We start from the raw sequence: 20,000 nt of genomic DNA on the forward strand, positions 1-20,000 counted from the left end.
TTCTTCTTTCTTCATACATATATATATCTATATATATATATATATATATATATATATATATAGATGCCAATAGAGAGAGAGAGCAGCTTCTGAAGGTGTTACTGATAGAGCTGCATGGACTTCATCCTGTTGTATCATTTTGTATTTTATCATTTTTGTATTGTATCATTTTGTTGTCTCATTACCTTCTCAAATATAAATCAACCACCAAAGACTACTGGGCCAATACTGCATATCAATGCATCTGTGTGTGTGTATATGTGTGTGTGTGTGTGTGTGTGTGTGTGTGTGTGTGTGTGTGTGTGTGTGTGTGTGTGTGTGTAACTACCATGGCGACCTCCACGGCGTCCCCGTTGGAGTAGGACAGGTCACAGAGGATGAGCAGCGCTCGCTCCTCGGCCAGCGTCTGAGCCACGGGGAGGTACCTCAGCTCAGAGCAGATGTTCTCTACAGTGGTGCCCTGCACACACACACACACACACACACACACACACACACACACACACACACACACACACACACACACACATACACACACACACACACACACGCGCGCGCGACAGATTAGCATCTGCACTGCTGGCGGGCAACAATCAGCTTCTAATTCCTTCTAAGTCTGTTTCAGATGGAGCCAATCAGAGCCCAGCAGGGGGGCGTGGCCTGTGGCTCGGATCTCAGATCAGTATCTCGTCAGAGGGACGGACTCGTTTCCATTCATAAAACTCCATCCAGACGCGCCGCGGGACCAGTGGTGAACAAGCGGGTTGTTGATTGAGGCCAGACGGAGTCAGCTGGAGCTCAACGTGTCATCAAACACGAGCATCACGAGCGCGTTAGCGGTCGCTAATGATCTGGCGGCTATGGGGCGCTAACGATCCGGTTTGGCGGGAAAACGAGCGGCGTTAAAGAGAGAAGAAAACCAGCAGAACGCCACATTTGAAATGTTCTCATGAGCTATTTTTTTTTACCATTTTCCCGCCCAATAAGTAGAAAGAATGAATGGTTTGAAAACTGTCAAAAGCAGTGCCTGCTGGGTAAAAAGCTCAGATTCTCACCTCCGGCAGGAGATCGTGGTTTACGTGAAATGGGTCGTAAATTAAAAAGCTACAGCTTCTGTTATTGGTCATCGTCACGCTGTGATGACATCATCACACTAAACCACCGACGGCTTTGGCAATATTCTGGTTTATGGAGTTACGCAACATTTTAGTTGTATAGATCTTGTCAGAATAAAAGATGTTAACAGGAAGCGGCTCACCTGCGGCACTTTGTCCTTCTTGAAGATGAGCGTGATGCGAGCGCAGCTGTTGTCCAGGAAGCCGCTGTTGGGCTCGCACTGCGTGTGCAGCGGCGTGGGCGGGTCGGGCGTCGAGCACACGCCCCACTGGCGGCACGGCGGCGAGAAGCAGGTGAGGAACTGGTGCTGCACGCACTCGTGGCCGCCGGGGCAGGGGGGCGGGGACAAGTCCGGGAGGGGCGGGGCCTTCGGGAGGAGGCAGGGCCGCCGGCCGCAGCGCACCTGCAGACAGGACGGGAGTTAAGCTGAAGAGTTAACGGGGGAGTTCTTCCTGGTCCGGTGTGAGCTCCTGGGACAGGAGGTCATGTGTACTGATTGTAAAGCTGTAGAAAATAAACTGAATTGAATGTAAGATAAGTAAAGTCTAAAAGTATCTGATGTTTTCTGTAGCTAAGTATCTAAAGTCCTTTTGTGATATTAAATGTACTTAAATATTAAGGTAAGATAAGATAATCCTTTATTAGTCCCTCAGTGGGGAAATTACAGGATTACAGTGTGTATGAATGTGTATAAAAGTACTTAAACGTACCTACACATATCGGTATTTGTGAGTAAAAGTACATGCTACTAATAAAAAACTTTTAAAGAACTTTGAGAATTATGATTTGACATTTTGTAGCGAGTGATGAAGGTTTCAGAGTCAACGGATCAGTTTCTGCAAAATGTAGTGAAGTCAAAGTCAACAGAAAAGTGACCAGCAGAATAAATAAATGAATAAAGTGCAGGTGTGAGCGTGCAGGTGTAAGCGTACAGGTGTAAGCGTGCAGGTGTAAGCGTACAGGTGTAAGCGTGCAGGTGTAAGCGTACAGGTGTAAGCGTGCAGGTGTAAGCGTACAGGTGTAAGCGTACAGGTGTAAGCGTGCAGGTGTAAGCGTACAGGTGTAAGCGTACAGGTGTAAGCGTACAGGTGTAAGCGTGCAGGTGTAAGCGTACAGGTGTAAGCGTGCAGGTGTAAGCGTGCAGGTGTAAGCGTGCAGGTGTAAGCGTACAGCAGGTGTAAGCGTGCAGGTGTAAGCGTGCAGGTGTAAGCGTACAGGTGTAAGCGTGCAGGTGTAAGCGTACAGGTGTAAGCGTACAGCAGGTGTAAGCGTGCAGGTGTAAGCGTGCAGGTGTAAGCGTGCAGGTGTAAGCGTGCAGGTGTAAGCGTGCAGGTGTAAGCGTTCAGGTGTAAGCGTGCAGGTGTAAGCGTGCAGGTGTAAGCGTACAGGTGTAAGCGTACAGGTGTAAGCGTACAGGTGTAAGCGTACAGCGTGCAGGTGTAAGCGTGCAGGTGTAAGCGTGCAGGTGTAAGCGTGCAGGTGTAAGCGTACAGCGTGCAGGTGTAAGCGTGCAGGTGTAAGCGTACAGGTGTAAGCGTACAGGTGTAAGCGTACAGGTGTAAGCGTACAGCGTGCAGGTGTAAGCGTGCAGGTGTAAGCGTCTCTGACCTTGGAGCAGCGCACCAGCGCGTTGTTGCAGCGGCAGCCGTTGCACTCCTCGTCCCACCGGCTGCCGTGAGGGAACTGCAGGCCGGCGTGGCGGCACGGCTTCCCGAGGCCAATGACTGAGGAGAGAGGAAGGGAGGAAGGGAGGGAGGGAGGGAGGGAGGGAGGGAGGGAGGGAGTGAGGAAGCGGTGAGGTGAAGCCTCCTCTCCTGCGTTGCATTGACCTGGACGGCGCCGCGGTGAAGCGTTCACGCTACTCACACTTGTGGCAGCGAGGCCCGGCGAAGCCCGGAGGACAGACGCAGCGGTAGCCGTTGATTTCATCCACGCAGGTGGAGCCGTCGGCACAAGGAGACGACTGGCACTCGTCTATGTCTGAAGGAAAGGAAACGAGATGTCGAGGGTCAGGAAGGTAGAAGGAAGCGCCGCAGGAGAGTTTGACTCGCTGAGAGGAAACGGAGCTCGAGCTCTGAGTGTGGAATTCAAACGTCTCCAGAGGGATCTTCTTGTTCTTCTCTATCTCCTCTATCTGTTCTGTCTTCTCTTTCTTTTCTTGGCACAAGGTTTTCTTTGAGAGCAGTTTGGTTTGAATCGCTTCAGTCGGACGACACTCTGCTTCTGAAAGGGCTTTTCTCAAGAGATTTTCTCCCAGAGGGCCGCGGGAGAGCGCCCGGCCTGAAGGGACCCCCGCTCAGCCCCCGGCTCAGCGGGGGCAGGGGGGGAGGGTTAAGACCGCCTTCCTTAAAGGCTTCCTAATCTGCCGACCAGAAACAATCGGCTCGTGCTTCCTCCCCCCTCCCCGTGGCCTTTCACCTCCGACCCCTCACCCCCCCCGCCCCCTCCCCACACACACACCCACACACACACACCCTCCCCCCGCACGCCCTCGCGGTTCCCAGGGACTCACTGATGCGGCAGTCCGGTCCGGCGAACCCCGGAGCGCACTCACAGCGGAACCAGTTGACGCCGTCGACGCAGATGCCGCCGTTGTAGCTGCAGAGAGGAAAGAGAGGAACATGTGACACGCTGCTAATGCTGCTAATGCTAATGCTGCCAATGCTGCCAATGTTGCTAATGCTGCTGCTAATGCTGCTGAAGTAACCAGTCAAGGAAGACACCAGAGGTCACAGAGGTCACAGAGGTCACGTTCATAACGCACAGCAGAACCAAGCGGTGAGCAGCGAGCTGCAGCGCCGCCGCCGCTCGGCCTCCGGACGGGACGCCATGCAGCGTAGCCGTGACAACACAACAGGTTTAACAGCAACACACAACTCAGAGGACGATGAAGACGATGAAGACGAGTCTCACCAGGGATGAGGGCTGCAGTCGTTGACGTCTGCAAGAGAGGAAAGAACAAGTGAGTCAGTAGAGTCCAGAGGATGAGGAGGACCTGCTCTTCATCGTGTGTGTGTGTGTGTGTGTGTGTGTGTGTGTGTGTGTGACGTACTCTGAGCACAGCTGGCTCCCTCCCAGCCGTCCCTGCAGATGCAGGTGAAGGCGTCGCCGGCGCCGACACACGTCCCCCCGTTCTCACACGGGCCCGAGTCACACGTGCTGTTCTTAGCTGAAGACAACAACAACAACAACAACAACAATAAGAAGAGATTGCTGTCAGGAGTCAGCAGCTGAGGTTCTGAAGGTTCTAAAGGTTCTGAGGTTCTGAGGTTCTAAAGGTTCTGAGGTTCTAAAGGTTCTGACCTGTGCTGCAGGTGCTGCCCCCCCACCCTGAGGGGCAGCTGCACAGGAAGGAGTCTCCGTGGTCGTAGCACGTCCCACCGTTCCTGCAGGTGCTGGAGTCACACTGACTCTCACCTGCAGGGAGAGAGAGAGAGAGAGAGAGAGAGAGAGAGAGAGAGAGAGAGAGAGAGAGAGAGAGAGAGAGAGAGAGGTTGTTGGGTTCATTAGAGAGCGACTACTTCAGGGGCAGAAGGAAACCTGAGCGTCCATGTTGCTTCAGTGACCTGATGAACTGGAGTAACCTCAGCTAAACATCTTCTATCAGATAAAATACTAAGAAATAACTAAACTCATGGAATCGGCGGCCATTTTTTCAATTTTACATAATTTCTTAAATTCCCCTTTTAAAGGCCTTTACATATGAGCTACATGCTCATGTGGTACCTCTCAACATGCAGAACAGTCTCAGCTCTCTGAACAATGAGGCTCCACTGTCATGAGGCACAAGTGTAAAGTGATGATAAGGCTCTTTATACCTCTTGTGAAACCATAACTTCAGCCCTGTGGTGAGGTGAGGTGGTTATGGAATGGATCATAACCACGTCGGTGCTGCGGCACCAGGACTCACGTGAGTGGCAGGTCTTGCCCTTCCACTGCTCCACACAGTCGCAGTAGAAGTCGTTGACCAGGTCCACGCAGCGCCCGCCGTTCTGACACGGGTTCCTGCTGCACTCGTTCACATCTGGAGGCGAGCAGATGTTCACGCGTTTATCCTCTGAACCTTATGCACGTAAGACTGTTACATTGACGTTTAACTAGGGATGCACTGGTCCACTATTTATATATATATATATATATATATATATATATATATATATATATATATATATATATATATATATATATAAATTAAGAAAAAATTGTATATGTATATAACAGTGTCATCTGCAAATGTGCGCACTGACCATGTAAATGAGTGGATGTTATAAAACAGAAGTCAACAAATCGTTCTGCTTGTTTTTATTCCCGAAACAAACCCTCTGCTGCTCGGACACACACACACACACACACACACACACACACACACACACAGACACACACACACACACACTCCCTCACCCGCGTCACAGAGGCCGCCCTCCCAGCCGTCCGGGCAGACGCACTGGAAGGAGTTGATCCCATCGATGCAGGTTCCTCCGTTCTTACAGGGAGACGACGCACAGTCGTTAATGTCTGCAGGAGAGGGTGAGGAAGGACTTAATATATTATTAATATAAGTTATTACTGTGTTATTACTCTGTGATCAAGTTGTTACTTGTGTCCTTTATGAAACCGTTGCGTTGGCCCTCAATGGGACCGTCCTGGATATTTATAGGTTAAAGTAAATGCAAGGATATTTTCAATATTAGAAAAATGAAGGTTAATTGTCTTTAACCTGACAAAACAACATGTTTTAGCTTTTGAAAATATACTAAAAATATTTTAAAATATTTTAAAGATATTTTAAAGATATTTTAAAAAATATCCTTTGAGTGGATAAAACCCAAAACTCCTTCACATTTACTTTGGTGTTTTTTTTCCCGCCGGCTGTAAACTGAACTGTGATGATGACGTGAACCTGTCTGTGTTACCGTCAGTCATGTGCTCCCAGTGATGGTAACTGCTGGTAAATATAGCCTGTGTGTGTGTGTGTGTGTGTGTGTGTGTGTGTGTGTGTGTGTGTGTGTGTGTGTGTGTGTGTGTGTGTGTGTGTGACTCACTCTCGTGGCAGTAGGTGCCGGTGAATCCGGCCTCACAGGAGCAGCTGAAGTTCCCGGCCGGCAGGCTGATGCAGCGGCCGTGAGGGCCGCACACGTTGGACGAGATGTGCCACACCCGCTTCTGGGTGTCGTTGGTCGCCACGGCTACGGTGCAACTGTCAATCACTTGAGGGGGAGGAGAGAGAGAGAGAGAGAGAGAGAGAGAGAGAGAGAGAGAGAGATGATCAGACGTGTCAGTCTTGCTTCTGGCTGGAGGATTGAAATGTTTGATGGAATCAAAAGACCGCCCAGGTTCCTCCTCAGGTTCGCCCTAGATTTCACTCCAGGTTCCCCTCCGGGTTTCCCCCATGGTTCACACCAGGTTTTCCCAAGGTTTCCCCCAGGTTCCCTTCATGTTCCCCGTGGTCCACCAACCCAGGTTCCTGCTCAGGTTTCCCCCCAGGTTCGTCTTCATGTTCGTCTACATGTTCCCCCGTGGTTCCAGCCCAGGTTCCCCTTCATGTTCCCCCCAGGTTCCTCCATGGTTCCCCCCAGGTTCCTCTTCATGTTCCTCCGTGGTACCCCCCAGGGTCCCCCTGTGGTTCCCCCCCAGATTCCCCCGTGGTTCCCCCCCAGGTTCCCCTTCATGTTCCCCTGTGGTTCCCCCCCAAGTTCCCCAGTGGTTCCCACCAGGTTCACCCGTGGTTGCCCCCAGGTTCTCCTTCACCTTCCCCTGTGGTTCCCCCCCAAGTTCCCCAGTGGTTCCCACCAGGTTCTCCCCAGTTTCCCTCCTGGTTCCCCCCAAAGTTCCCCCGTGGTTCCCACCAGGTTCCCCCCGTTTCCCCCCTAGGTTCCCCAGTGTACCGCGTTACCTCGGCACCGGTTGGTCTTGCAGTGGTCCTTGAGCTGCGAGCAGGTGCGGCCCTCGTAGTCGTCGGGGCAGCTGCAGTAGAAGTCGCCCCCCAGGCCGTGGCACTGGGCCTTGTTGTGACACGGGCTGGGGCTGCAGGGGTCGTTCTGCACCTGCAAGACGGAGCGCAGGGCGCTGGAGGAGCGTGCTCACAACAACGTGCACCCGATCGCCGGGTCGAGTCCTCACCTCACAGGCGGCGCCGGCGAAGCCCTCAGGGCACTCGCATATGAAGCCGTCCAGCAGGGTGTGGCAGCGCCCGCCGTTCCTGCACGGCCCGCTGGCGCAGCGGTTCCTCTGCAGCTCGCAGTGCCGGCCCACGAAGCCCGCCTGGCAGACGCAGCCTCTGGCCCCGCCCTCCTGCAACACAAGCCCGCTGTGTTTAAAAGTTTAAAACCAAGGCTTGTTGTTTCCAACTGGCTTTCTGTATTTCTGGCTTTTCTACTCTGACTCAGGTAGTTGGATCAATATTTGTCAGAAAACATCTTTTTTTTGCACACCCTTAATATCCTCTGGACTTATTCACTCATGTTAGGAAAGGAAAAACCACTTCAGGCAGTACGAGTTAGCAACCAAACCCAAAAGGCCCGTGAGCGTGACGTCTGTGACTCTCACCTTGCAGGTTCCTCCGTTCTGACACTGGCCGTGACAGCTGTTCTGATCTGAGGAAGAAAAGCAACAGAAAACGTGAGCTTTGAGTTTGACCAGCGGAGCATGCACTGGTGCAGGAAGCATGCACTGGTGCAGGAAGCATGCACTGGGGCAGGACGCATGCAGCCGCCACAGAAAAAAGGGAATCAAACCAAAAAGCAAGTGCTGGAGGAATGTGCACACGCAGGATCAGAGGTGCAGCGAGAACGTGCGATGTCAAAACTACCCCTCGAGATTTCCTCTAAAAGATTTACAGCCATCAGGGGAAAGAAATGCAGTCATAGCGCTAGAGGAGGAAGGTAGGCCAGGGCATGGCAGCTGCAAACGTCTGAGAGCAGGAGAAAGGAGAAGGAATGTTCCAGAAGCATCTTTTATTCCCTTCATCGCTCGATCGGAAAAGACCAAACATGTTACTGTTGTTTGATGTCCATATTATATCTGCCCATATTATTTTATCTGCCCATATTATTATATCTATCCATATTCTAACAGCTGTTAAAGCCCCATGGCTGCAGGAAATTGTCTTGGTTCTTGGTTAGGTTAAGTGTTAAGTTAAAATAAGTGTGTTTTTGACCACCTGGGTCTGAAAACAGGCTTTTTTTCCACATAATACGACACGGGCTATTATGGGAGGGAAAGCGACCAGAGCATGGAGGTAACACAAGGCGTTGGGTAGAAAAGTCCCAAATAAAACTTCAGAAGTTTACTTTTTTTTTAACAGAGAACATAGAACCCTAGGAACATAGGTTGTTGGGGACATATAACCTTAGAACCCTAGGATCATAAAACCAAAGGAAAGGATCATAAAACCAAAGGAATATAGGATGTTTGGGGCATAGGATCTTTGAATCATAGGATTATAGGACCCTAGGAACATAGAGCCTTGGAACCATAGGACCCAAGGAAGGAAGGATGTTGGGGACATAGGATCCTAGGAACATAGGATGTTGGGGACATAGCCACTAGCATGCTATCAAAGCCCAATAGCAGCTGTTGCAACATGCCTATGAGATTAAATAATTATTATAAGGTCGTATTACCCTAGAAAACTTGTCATTTTAAGTGAGGAAGCGCTTATTTCTTTAGAATCCGAGCAAGGACTGTTTCTTTCTTGGTTAGATTGATGTGTTCACGTCTCTAATATGGACAGAAACCCCCTGAAACATGTCTTAGTCCTTTCAGAGAGACTGATGAAGGAAGGAAGAGCAGGAGGAAGCTTGGGGAACAGAAGCCAGCGAAGGGGACGAGCCTCTATCGGCGCTACAGGAACAGCAGCTGGGATCCGGATTGATATACTGACTGATGTCACAGTTCTGGCCAACCCATCCACGAAAGCAGGCACAGTGATATCCACCAATCAAGTTTTTGCAAGAGTAAGCACTGAGGCACGGCTTCCCCGCACATTCATTAACGTCTGCGAAAAGACACAGGAGAGAATGAGGGGGAGGAGCCGAGGAGATGCTCAGGAAGCCCGTCACCAAGCGAGGCTTCACGGCGCCACAACACTCTGAAGGACTTCTCTACTGGTGATGCCTTCCAGACATCTGGTCATAGCATAGCTGCCGTACGTCTGCAACGTAGGAAAAGAGCTGCAACGCTCTGATGAACAGTCTGTTTACATGTTTCTGTATCCGTAGCATTGAAATAGGTGGAATTAGCTTGCTAGCTAGCTAAAAGAAGTTCATGGTTTTCCTCTCTCAATAGAGAAAGAACAATTCCTAGAAATATCTCCTTACTTATTAAGAGGGTCTCTGCACAGTGTTCACAGGGTGTTGCATCGACTTTATTCCCTCGTGTTTGTATAGATTTGATGCTGTTGTGTTCATGTTGTGTGTGACATGGAAAGCCTTTCTGTTGTAACGCGGCACCGCGTAGTTCAAGCTGCTGTTGCGGGGAAACGACTCAGACATCGCCGGCTAGCCAGAACATTCACAGGCTAAAGTCCACGTCTGACCCCTCCCGCTCCCTCTTCCCGTCTCCTGCCCCTCCCCCGGGGTTAATATCTCTCTATGGCATTCCCTGAAGGCCAACCTGCAGCATTCCAAGTGGTCAGTTTCAGAGGCGGCTAGCGCCGCCGCCGCGCTCACTCTGAACCGACACAGTGCATTAATACTACTCCCGGGAGGTAAGCGGCACCTGTTGGCCGGCTGACACCAAACACCGACCCATTCCCAAAGAACCCAACCTCCCCCTACTACCACTGGTCTCTCCCCCGCTCTCCCTCTCTCCCCCCAGGGTCCCGCTCTCTCCCAGGTACCGCCCCGCTCTGCCGATCCGCAACGCCAACCCAACCGCCGCGTTCCGGTTGCTTCCCGCCGCCGCATGTCGGCAGGTTATGAAGCGCATGAAGTGTTTTCCTGGGCGAGGTCGAGGGGGGTGAGGGCTCCGCTGTGTCGGGGGCGTCGGCCTCAGCGTGGCGTACGGTAGCGGTTACGCCCCGTCTGGAGCCAAAGATACCCCCACCCCTCGCTGGAGGATACTTTGCCCCGGGGCAAGCAGTTGCCAGGCGGGAAGTTATTTTTAGCTTTACTCAAGTCACCTGGCTCGAGTTGCAGATGAAGCCCAGCGATGGGCACACTTACATACACACACACACACACACACACACACACACAAACACACACAGTCTAAATAAGTGGCCCTCCTGCAGTAACACCACTGCTGAAAGGGCGGGGCCGCAGAAACAAGCACCCAGATACGCTGCAACGCTGCAAGCAAACGGGATCCTGCAGAGGAATCAGGACGCCGATGCAACACACACACACACCCACACACACACACACAATGTCGACGCATCACACACACACACAGCGGCACGCCGGCTTTACCAGAGCAAAACATCACCCAGCATGCAATGAAGAATTCAATCGAGATATCAGATTATGTTCACAAGTATGGCTTCACAGGTGAACACAAGCGGCTGAAAGGAGGAACAAACATCTGAAGTCGTCTCTGAGCAGACGAGACGTACCGATCTGGCAGGTCTTGCCCGTCCACTGCGGAGGGCAGAGGCACTCGAACCCGTTCTCCAGGTCCATGCAGGTTCCGCCCTGAGCACACGGGCCCGACGCGCACTCGTCAGTGTCTGAAACACGGAGCACACGAGCGTCACGCAGACGTTCAGGCAGACGTTCACGTTCAGGCAGACGTTCACGTTCAGGCAGACGTTGATGCAGACGTTCATGCAGACATTCACGCAGACGTTCATGCAGACGTTCACGCAGACGTTGATGCAGACGTTCAGGCAGACGTTGATGCAGACATTCACGCAGACGTTTAGGCAGACGTTCAGGCAGACGTTTACGCAGACGTTTAAGCAGACGTTCAGGCAGATGTTCACGTTCAGGCAGACGTTCATGCAGACGCTGACGCAGACGTTCACGTTCAGGCAGACGTTGATGCAGACGTTCATGCAGACATTCACGCAGACGTTTAGGCAGACGTTCATGCAGACGTTCAGGCAGACGTTCACGTTCACGCAGACACGTTTGCGCAGAAGAGCAAACTGAATAAATACAAAACAGTAATAATAATAATAACCGTGACTCACCTTGAGCGCAGGTGGGTCCGGACCAGCCCGCCGGACAGTGACACTCGAAGCCTGACGGGACCTCGTGGCAGGTGCCGCCGCTGGCACACGGGTTGGACACACAGGCGTGCTCCGCTGAGAGGAAACACTCATTAATGTCATGACTCAGAACTTCACTCAGAACGTTTCCGTCGCTTTGGTCTCAGACTCACCGATCTCACAGTTCTTGCCCGAGTAGCCGTCCGGACAGGCGCAGTTGTACTCGTCCGGCTCCGTGTTCATGCAGGTGCCCCCGTTGTTGCACGGCCGGTTGGTCCCGCAGTAGTTCAGGTCTGCAGGGAGGAGAGCGCCCATGTGACCATGTGACCATGTGACCAACTCCATGTGACCATGTGACCATGTGACCAACTCTATGTGACCATGTGACCATGTGAATCTTTATCTTTATGCCAAAAGAAACTCGTAGGAAAGTCTCAAAGCCGGTTCCCTTTGACTCTCAGAACCTGAGTGTGTGAAGGTGGTGTGAAGGTGGTGTGAAGGTCATATGAAGGTGGTGTGAAGGTCATGTGAAGGTGGTGAGATCTCACCTTTGTCACACAGCAGGCCGCCCCAGTTCTTCTCGCAGGTGCACTGCCACGGCTCGTTGCAGGTGCCGTGCACGCAGCCGGGGTACGGCAGGCACTCGTCACACAGCGGGCCCTGCCAGCCGTAGCTACACCTGCAACGCACACCGGTTAATGCTGCTTCCTGCCTCCTGCCCTCACATCCTAGTCCCTCGCTCCTGCCCTCACATCCTAGTCCCTTCTTCCTGCTCTCACATCCTAGTCCCTTCTTCCTGCCCTCACATCCTAGTCCCTTCTTCCTGCCCTCACATCCTAGTCCCTTCCTCCTGCCCTCACATCCTAGGCCCTTATCCTTATCTCACATCTTAGTCCCTGCCTCCTTCTCTCCCATCCTAGTCCCTCCCTCCTGCCCTCACATCCTAGTCCCTCGCTCCTGCCCTCACATCCTAGTCCCTTCCTCCTGCCCTCACATCCTTGTCCCTGCCTCCTGCCCTCACATCCTAGTCCCTCCCTCCTGCCCTCACATCCTTGTCCCTCGCTCCTGCCCTCACATCCTAGTCCCTTCCTCCTGCTCTCACATCCTAGTCCCTTCCTCCTGCCCTCACATCCTAGTCCCTCCCTCCTGCCCTCACATCCTAGTCCCTGCCTCCTGCCCTCACATCCTAGTCCCTTCCTCCTGCCCTCACATCCTTGTCCCTGCCTCCTGCCCTCACATCCTAGTCCCTCCCTCCTGCCCTCACATCCTTGTCCCTGCCTCCTGCCCTCACATCCTAGTCCCTTCCTCCTGCCCTCACATCCTTGTCCCTGCCTCCTGCCCTCACATCCTAGTCCCTCCCTCCTGCCCTCACATCCTAGTCCCTTCCTCCTGCCCTCACATCCTAGTCCCTCCCTCCTTCTCCTGATCAAAGGGATCTCAAACCCCGGACTAAAGAGGAGGTTCAACAATCAACGAGTCTATTTAGCTACAAACAAGTTGATTTAATGACTTAAAGCTCAAATGCTTCTGTCCCTCATCAGAAAGATGGAAGATAATGAAGAAATAAAACTCAGTTTCATCCTGATAAACAAGTGAATCATTAAACTCTTTTTAAAGGTGTGAAAACACAGAGGAGCGCTTGATGTCGGGCAGAGCGCCGGATGAACACGGAGACTGCTGGAGGTGCTAAAACCTCCATATATACACATATATATATATATATATATATATATATATATATATATATATATATATATATATATAGTTACTTTTAACCATTTCAACACATTGATGGAGCTGCAGCTGAACGTCTTCATCAAAGTGAACGACACGTTTAACTAAGTGTGTGTGTGTGTGTGTGTGTGTGTGTGTATGTGTGTGTGTGTGTGTGTGTGTGTGTGTGTGTTGTAATTGAACCCTGAAGTCTTTCCAGTAACAGGTGATCCAGCAAATATTCTGTTTTCAGTATAAATCGTTTGTCTAAAAGTCAAATTCTATAAATTGCAGATTTTTTTTCTCCAATTACAGTAAAAATATGTTTTTTTCTGTGAAACAAACGACTGAAACGAGACGTAGATCATCAGCAGTTCAGTGAGAAGCTTTTATTTGTGCCTTGAGGTCAAAGGTCAAACCTGGAATGAGTCGTCTCATGGAGGGGGGGGGGGGCTAATCTGTTGGTTTATGGCGGCACTCTGTTATTCCAAGGCCAGCGGTAACCTTGCTGCACCTGTCCTGTCACTTCTCCGCCCGGCTATTTTAGGGACCCCGCCCCTCCCCCCCCCCCCCCCCTCCCTTCAAGATGGCTGCCGGCACCCCGTCTGCGCGCTGTGAGCTGCAGCAACACGTTTCTCTCTGTTCGGTCTCAGGACGGAGACGCTGCAGCTGCTTTCAGTGTTTCCTGCACGCTTTGTAAGCCGAAACGACATTTAACTGCGCGCACGACCACAAGCACGCCAATCTGCCCGGCTACGTGCACGTGTGCGTGTGTGTGCACGTGTGTGTGTGTGTGTGTGTGTGTGTGTTGTTTACAGCAGTGCGTGGTGTCGTCCGGTCCTGCTCACTGTCAGCGGTGCGACCGCGGCGGCAGCGTGGACAGTCTGTCTGGCTGCAGAGGGGGGGGGGGGGGCATTACCCACAATGGATTACCCATTGATGGGCTGCCATCCCATCAATGGAAAAGGCCGCAAGGGGGGGGGGGGGGGGGGGGGGGGCAAAAATACCCCAACTGACCACACCCAGAGGTAGAGGGTGTGTGTGTGTGTGTGTGTGTGTGTGTGTGTGTGTGTGTGCGTGTGTGTGTGTGTGTGTGTGTGTGTGTGTGTGTGTGTGCGTGTGTGTGTGTGTGTGTGTGTGTGTGTGTGAGCCTCGCGCCCAAAATCCAGTGGACGGACTTAGCCGGCTGTTGCCATAGCTACTGTTTGGTGTCATATGAAGGAGCGTAGGTTGTGTAAGAAACACACACTCTCTCTCTGTGTGTGTGTGTGTGTGTGTGTGTGTGTGTGTGTGTGTGTGTGTGTGTGTGTGTGTGTGGTAGCGTGATATTTGTTTTACAATGTTATTTAATGCCCGAATGCTAACTAGCTTCTATGCTAACTGCTTTACTCTCCGTATCCTCTGATTGGATGGATGTTCGTCTTCCTGTTTCTTAGCGGTGTGTGTGTGTGTGTGTGTGTGTGTGTGTGTGTGTGTGTGTGTGTGTGTGTGTGTGTGTGTGTGTGTGTGTGTGTGTGTGTGTGTGTTCCCATCACATGTTGAGACACATTCCAGGGTGTTCCTCTCTTTCATCCTCCGGCCTTTTCCAATAAAAAACGTCAGCTTTGTTTCCTTCTGTTTTTACCAGAATTTATCTAAATCAAACCTCCGAGTGTGTGTGTGTGTGTGTGTGTGTGTGTGTGTGTGTGTGTGTGTGTGTGTGTGTGTGTGTGTGTGTGTGTGTGTGTCTTTTTAAAGCTCCTCTGTGTCCAAATGTACAGTTCAGCTCCACATGTAATCAAATCTAAAATTCTCTCTGCAACAAACGCCCGGTCAGCCTTTTCTTAAAAAAAACACTCTGCAGCCGTGTGTGTGTGTGTGTGTGTGTGTGTGTGTGTGTGTGTGTGTGTGTGTGTGTGTGTGTGTGTGTGTGTGTGTGTGTAATCAATTACTTCTTTGCAACAGCAGACGGATGGAAAAAAGAAAGTTGCATAACTGCCACATTTCTTTCTGTCGGTCGCCAGACTAAACTGTTTGGAGGGTATATATAGATGTAAGTGTAAATATATATATATATATATATATATATATATATATATATATATATATATATATATATATATATATATATATATATATATATATTTACACACATACATCTATATATAGTTAAACCCCTCCAGCCCCTGAATGTGCGTTCCATCCTGCAGCCATAACAAGGCTCAGGATGGAAGGAGGTGATGAGGGCTGCTGGCATGGTGTGTGTGTGTGTGTGTGTGTGTGTGTGTGTGTGTGTGTGTGTGTGTGTGTGTGTGTGTGTGTGTGTGTGTGTGTGTGTGTGTGTGGACAGGAAGCAGAACAATGGGGTCAGACTGCTCGTTGTGTTTTCAACATGTTAAACTCAATAAACTCTTTCAGGGTTTTCAACCCGAACAGCAGCGTACGTGAGCAAAGAGGAGGAAAACAAGCAAACAAACAAACAAACAAACAAACAGCAGAGGGCTCACCTGCACTCCCCCGGCGCGCTGCAGCCTCCGTGCTCCAGGCTGCATCCCTGCTTGCAGATTGCTGCAGGAGAGAAAAGCTTTGTGAGTTTCAAACAGCAGCTCGTCCTCTCAGCTGTCAACAACAACAACAACAACAACAGCAACAACATAACAACAACAACAACAACAACAGCAACAACAACAACAACAGCAGCAGGGGCGGCGGCCTCCGGCTCCGGCAGCACGCCGGCCAGCGACAGTTTCCAAAACATTCTTTGAATTCCTGCAACGAGCTGAACTTCCTGAAGGTTTCCTGCTGACGCTCTCGTCCTCGTGAGGAAAGTTTATGTATTTAAATAAAGTTTTGAACTATTTATGACTTCCTCTCTTAATTACACCAAAACATCAGCTGCACAATTTTGTCGCATTTCTTGCTAAATTATTAATAAATCTGTGTGCGTGTGGAACAAATCCAGTTAGATGGATGGATTTTATTTTTTAATGCGTTTTTTTTTTTTTCTTTTTTTACCAATGAGGCGGTTATTATTTTTATAAATATTTTACTTTTTTTTAAATTATTTTTATTATTTCTTTCATAATTTTTTTTATTATTATTTTCATTATTTCTAAAAAAATATAATATTTCACACAAAACGTATTGCGACACATATTTGGACGCTGCAGTCGGCCATATTGCAAATGTGTAAAATTTGTAAAATAATAAAATAATTGTGTTAGTCAGCTGAAGGAAAATAAATTGAGCTTTTAGAAGAAAAGTAGAAGAGAAGAATAAATATGGTTTTGAGTTATTGCGTCATGTGATTGGAAGTGGGCGGGGCTTCGGACCATTGAAAGCGCTGCAGAGCTTTAGAGGTCTGCTGGACCCGTTCAAGCCGTCACGCTCATGTGAAGCAGTAGAAAAGTGCACGCCGTGGTGCACGCCGTGGTGCACGCCGTGGTGCACGCCCCCCCCGTCCCTCCGTACCTGCTTTGCAGTCGGGCCCCGTCCAGCCCTCCATGCAGCCTCGGTTCCCCAGCTGGTCGCACACGTAGTGTCCGAAGTAGTCGTCCCGCGGCCGGCACACCTTGTTGCACTTCCCGCCGTAGTAGTGCTCGTCGCAGCGCACGCGCACGGCGAACTCCAGCCGCGCCGCCGCGCTCTTGTGCTCCACCGCCTGCTTCTCCTCGCCGGGGTTCAGCATCCCTTTGTAGACGCTGCGCTCGATCAGCAGCTCCTCGTCTGCAGCGACAACGACGAGCGAGGAAGTTACACGACGAACGACGAGGAGAGAAGTTACACAACGAACGACAAGGAGAGAAGTTACACAACGAACGACGAGGAGAGAAGTTACACAACGAACGACGAGGAGAGAAGTTACACAACGAACGACGAGGAGAGAAGTTACACAACGAACGACGAGGAGAGAAGTTACACAACGAGACTCCGGAAACCAAATTCTCATGACTTCAAACCAATTTTCATGACTTTTTACAAAATGTTCATGACTTTAAACCACATTTTCTTGACTTTTCCCCAAATTTTCATAACTTTAAAAATACATTTTATAACTGTAAAACAAATGTTTATGAGTTTTTACAAAACATGTAGTGAAATTCATTATTTCAAACTCAGCGTAAATGAACGTCATGAACACATGAACATTACAAGACTTTTACTACACTTTGGGGATTTGATATTTCTTTCAAGAACTTTTTCAAAGCCTTGAGTATTTTAAAACTCCAGGACTTTTCCAGGTTTTCCATGAGCGTAAGAAAGGGGGCGGAGCCTCGTGCAGCAGGAATGTGGAAGAAGGGAAACATCATCGGTCCTGAGAGTTTCACTGCAGGATCGTTGCATGTTTTTAAACAGCTCCGGTCCTTCGGCCGCCACCTGAAGCGCTCACTCGCTGCTGCTCATCTGCAGCAATTAGGTGTAAAAATATGGACCAATCAGGAGCCGGCCCTCGTCCCGGAGGAGACGCTGTTACCGGGTAGAGCGGCCGAGTGGGCCATTTAAAACCTCCTTATGTCAACAAGCTGGGGTTCAGATCCCAGCAGCTGATCGCGGCCCGAGTGAGAGGAGAACAAAGCTCTATAGAAATATGTATTTATTTATTTATATATAGTCGCATGCAACAAGGTGCAACTGGAGTGTTTTGTCTTGACCTTTGACCTCTCTACTGCTTGCTGACCTTTGAGCTGAAGTCAAGGTCGTGTGCACATAATCTGATGGTCTAACCCACTTCAGCTGCACACCAACTACCACCAACTGCTACAAACTATCACTAACTACTACAAACTACCACAAACTACAACCAACTACCACAAAATACCACCAACTACTACAAACTACCACCAACTACTACCAACTACTATAAACTGCAACAAACTACCACAAACTGTCATAATTGGGAGGGGGGGGGGGGCGATGCGACGCTCTTACCGGATAAATATAGAAGGACCAGGAAGAGGCGAGAACATCAGAGTCTTACCGTTGCTGCTGTGAGAGCCGTTGTCTCGGTCCCAGGCCTCCAGGATCACCGTGAAGGCCCTCTGCAACACAGAGGGAGGTTACACGTGCACGCCCACACACACTCACAGGTTACCACGTGCACGCCCGTAGACACTCACAGAAAACAACGTGAGTTTTGTCTTCTCTGTATTCAGAACAAGTTTCAGCTATTGTGAACAACATTAAAAGCACAAGAGTTGAGGCACACAGTGTCATCAACAATACATCACAGTGTCATCAACAATGCCTCAGTGTCATCAACAATACATCACAGTGTCATCAACAATGTGTCACAGTGTCATTAACAATGCGTCACAGTGTCATCAACAATACATCACAGTGTCATCAACAATACATCACAGTGTCATCAACAATACATCACAGTGTCATCAGCAATACATCACAGTGTCATCAACAATGCGTCACTGTGTCATCAACAATAGTTCTCAGTGTCATCAACAATACATCTCAGTGTCATCAACAATACATCACAGTGTCATCAGCATAGAAGTGACCGTGAGCGTCCACCACTTTTTGGCCCAGATTATTTGTATGAATAGTAATAAAAGTGGATCTAATACAGTTCCTTGTGGCACACCTTTACAGACAGCCGCCCGTCAGAGGATAGACCCTCATACCTGATGCGCTGAGACCTCTGAAGGTCGGTCCTGAACCAAGCGAGCGCTTTAAAACATCACGGTCAACTGTGTCAAAAGGATCAATAAACAGAGACGCACAATGTTGCTTCTTGTCAACACAAACATCATTTACCACTTTCAGTGCAGCTGTAATGTTTTGTCTTAAAGCCTGACTGGTGTGTTGATAAAAGGTCACCAGCGTATAGAAGCTTTGAGGTCACCAGCGTATAGAAGCTTTGAGGTCACCAGCGTATAGAAGCTCAGAGGTCACCAGCGTATAGAAGCTTTGAGGTCACCAGCGTATAGAAGCTTTGAGGTCACCAGCGTATAGAAGCTCAGAGGTCACCAGCGTATAGAAGCTTTGAGGTCACCAGCGTATAGAAGCTTTGAGGTCACCAGCGTATAGAAGCTCAGAGGTCACCAGCGTATAGAAGCTTTGAGGTCACCAGCGTATAGAAGCTTTGAGGTCACCAGCGTATAGAAGCTCAGAGGTCACCAGCGTATAGAAGCTTTGAGGTCACCAGCGTATAGAAGCTTTGAGGTCACCAGCGTATAGAAGCTCAGAGGTCACCAGCGTATAGAAGCTCAGAGGTCACCAGCGTATAGAAGCTCAGAGGTCACCAGCGAACACGGCGAAACAGAAACTCAGATACGAGGCTGGCGAGTTCACACAGAAACTCAGATATGAGCCGCCGTCATCAGGAGCAGAGCGTTCACACGTTCACATTCCTTTTTGCATAATTTGGAGAGTGACGCTGGGAAAGGCTGCGTTCCCACGCCGCTGCCAGCGAGCAGCTCCCGGCGGCCTGAAGGGATCTGCTCGCTTTTTTTTAATGAGGAGAGAGAGAAAAAAAACTGGACTCTGTGCCTTTAAGAGGAGACACTTGCAGCGCAGTAATGCCTGACTGCTAAGGTTTTTTATTTATTATTATCTGGAAATGAATCTGTAAGTTAAAGCGACGGCGTGTCGCGGCGACTCGGGACCGAAGGACTCGTTCCAAGAAAAACACACAACAATGCTTTGCTTCAGGGGACAAACATAGTTATGAATATTGAGTATTTATTTGAGGCTTTTGGGTGAACACTTCTTCTTCTTCTTCTTCTTCTCTGCGACTAAAGTCAGAATGTGAAATAAAAAAGGTTTTGAAAAAGTGTTGAATGTTTACAACGTTTACAACATGAACGTAGAAGAAGAACCAAAATAACAGAACTATTAATCTGGACCATTTTTGTGGATTCAATGCTCAGCACGTCTGCACACTACGCCTGCACACTACGCCTGCACACTACGTCTGCACACTACGTCTGTCTGCACACTACGCCTGCACACTACGCCTGCACACTACGTCTGCACACTACGTCTGTCTGCACACTACGTCTGCGCACTACGTCTGCACACTACGCCT

General features: G+C 49.9%; 1 protein-coding gene across 1 annotated transcript in view; it reads right to left on the minus strand.

The window, feature by feature from the left end:
• Positions 1 to 20,000, minus strand: part of LOC137802885 (protein jagged-2-like) — a 35,424-nt gene that overhangs the window by 2,723 nt on the left and 12,701 nt on the right. Inside the window, 22 exon segments of the mRNA XM_068601055.1 lie at positions 329 to 460; positions 1,259 to 1,519; positions 2,725 to 2,840; positions 2,983 to 3,096; positions 3,629 to 3,714; positions 4,030 to 4,057; positions 4,169 to 4,285; positions 4,420 to 4,533; positions 5,027 to 5,140; positions 5,518 to 5,631; positions 6,159 to 6,323; positions 7,010 to 7,160; positions 7,237 to 7,407; positions 7,663 to 7,709; positions 8,999 to 9,112; positions 10,670 to 10,783; positions 11,249 to 11,362; positions 11,440 to 11,559; positions 11,815 to 11,945; positions 15,466 to 15,526; positions 16,430 to 16,684; positions 17,937 to 17,997. Of these exon segments, the coding sequence (XP_068457156.1) occupies positions 329 to 460; positions 1,259 to 1,519; positions 2,725 to 2,840; positions 2,983 to 3,096; positions 3,629 to 3,714; positions 4,030 to 4,057; positions 4,169 to 4,285; positions 4,420 to 4,533; positions 5,027 to 5,140; positions 5,518 to 5,631; positions 6,159 to 6,323; positions 7,010 to 7,160; positions 7,237 to 7,407; positions 7,663 to 7,709; positions 8,999 to 9,112; positions 10,670 to 10,783; positions 11,249 to 11,362; positions 11,440 to 11,559; positions 11,815 to 11,945; positions 15,466 to 15,526; positions 16,430 to 16,684; positions 17,937 to 17,997 (2,700 nt within the window).

The sequence above is a fragment of the Clinocottus analis genome, unplaced genomic scaffold (assembly GCF_023055335.1).
Source record: "Clinocottus analis isolate CAN_PGR_092001 unplaced genomic scaffold, fCliAna1.0.p SCAF_5, whole genome shotgun sequence".
Classification (NCBI taxonomy): domain Eukaryota; kingdom Metazoa; phylum Chordata; class Actinopteri; order Perciformes; family Cottidae; genus Clinocottus; species Clinocottus analis.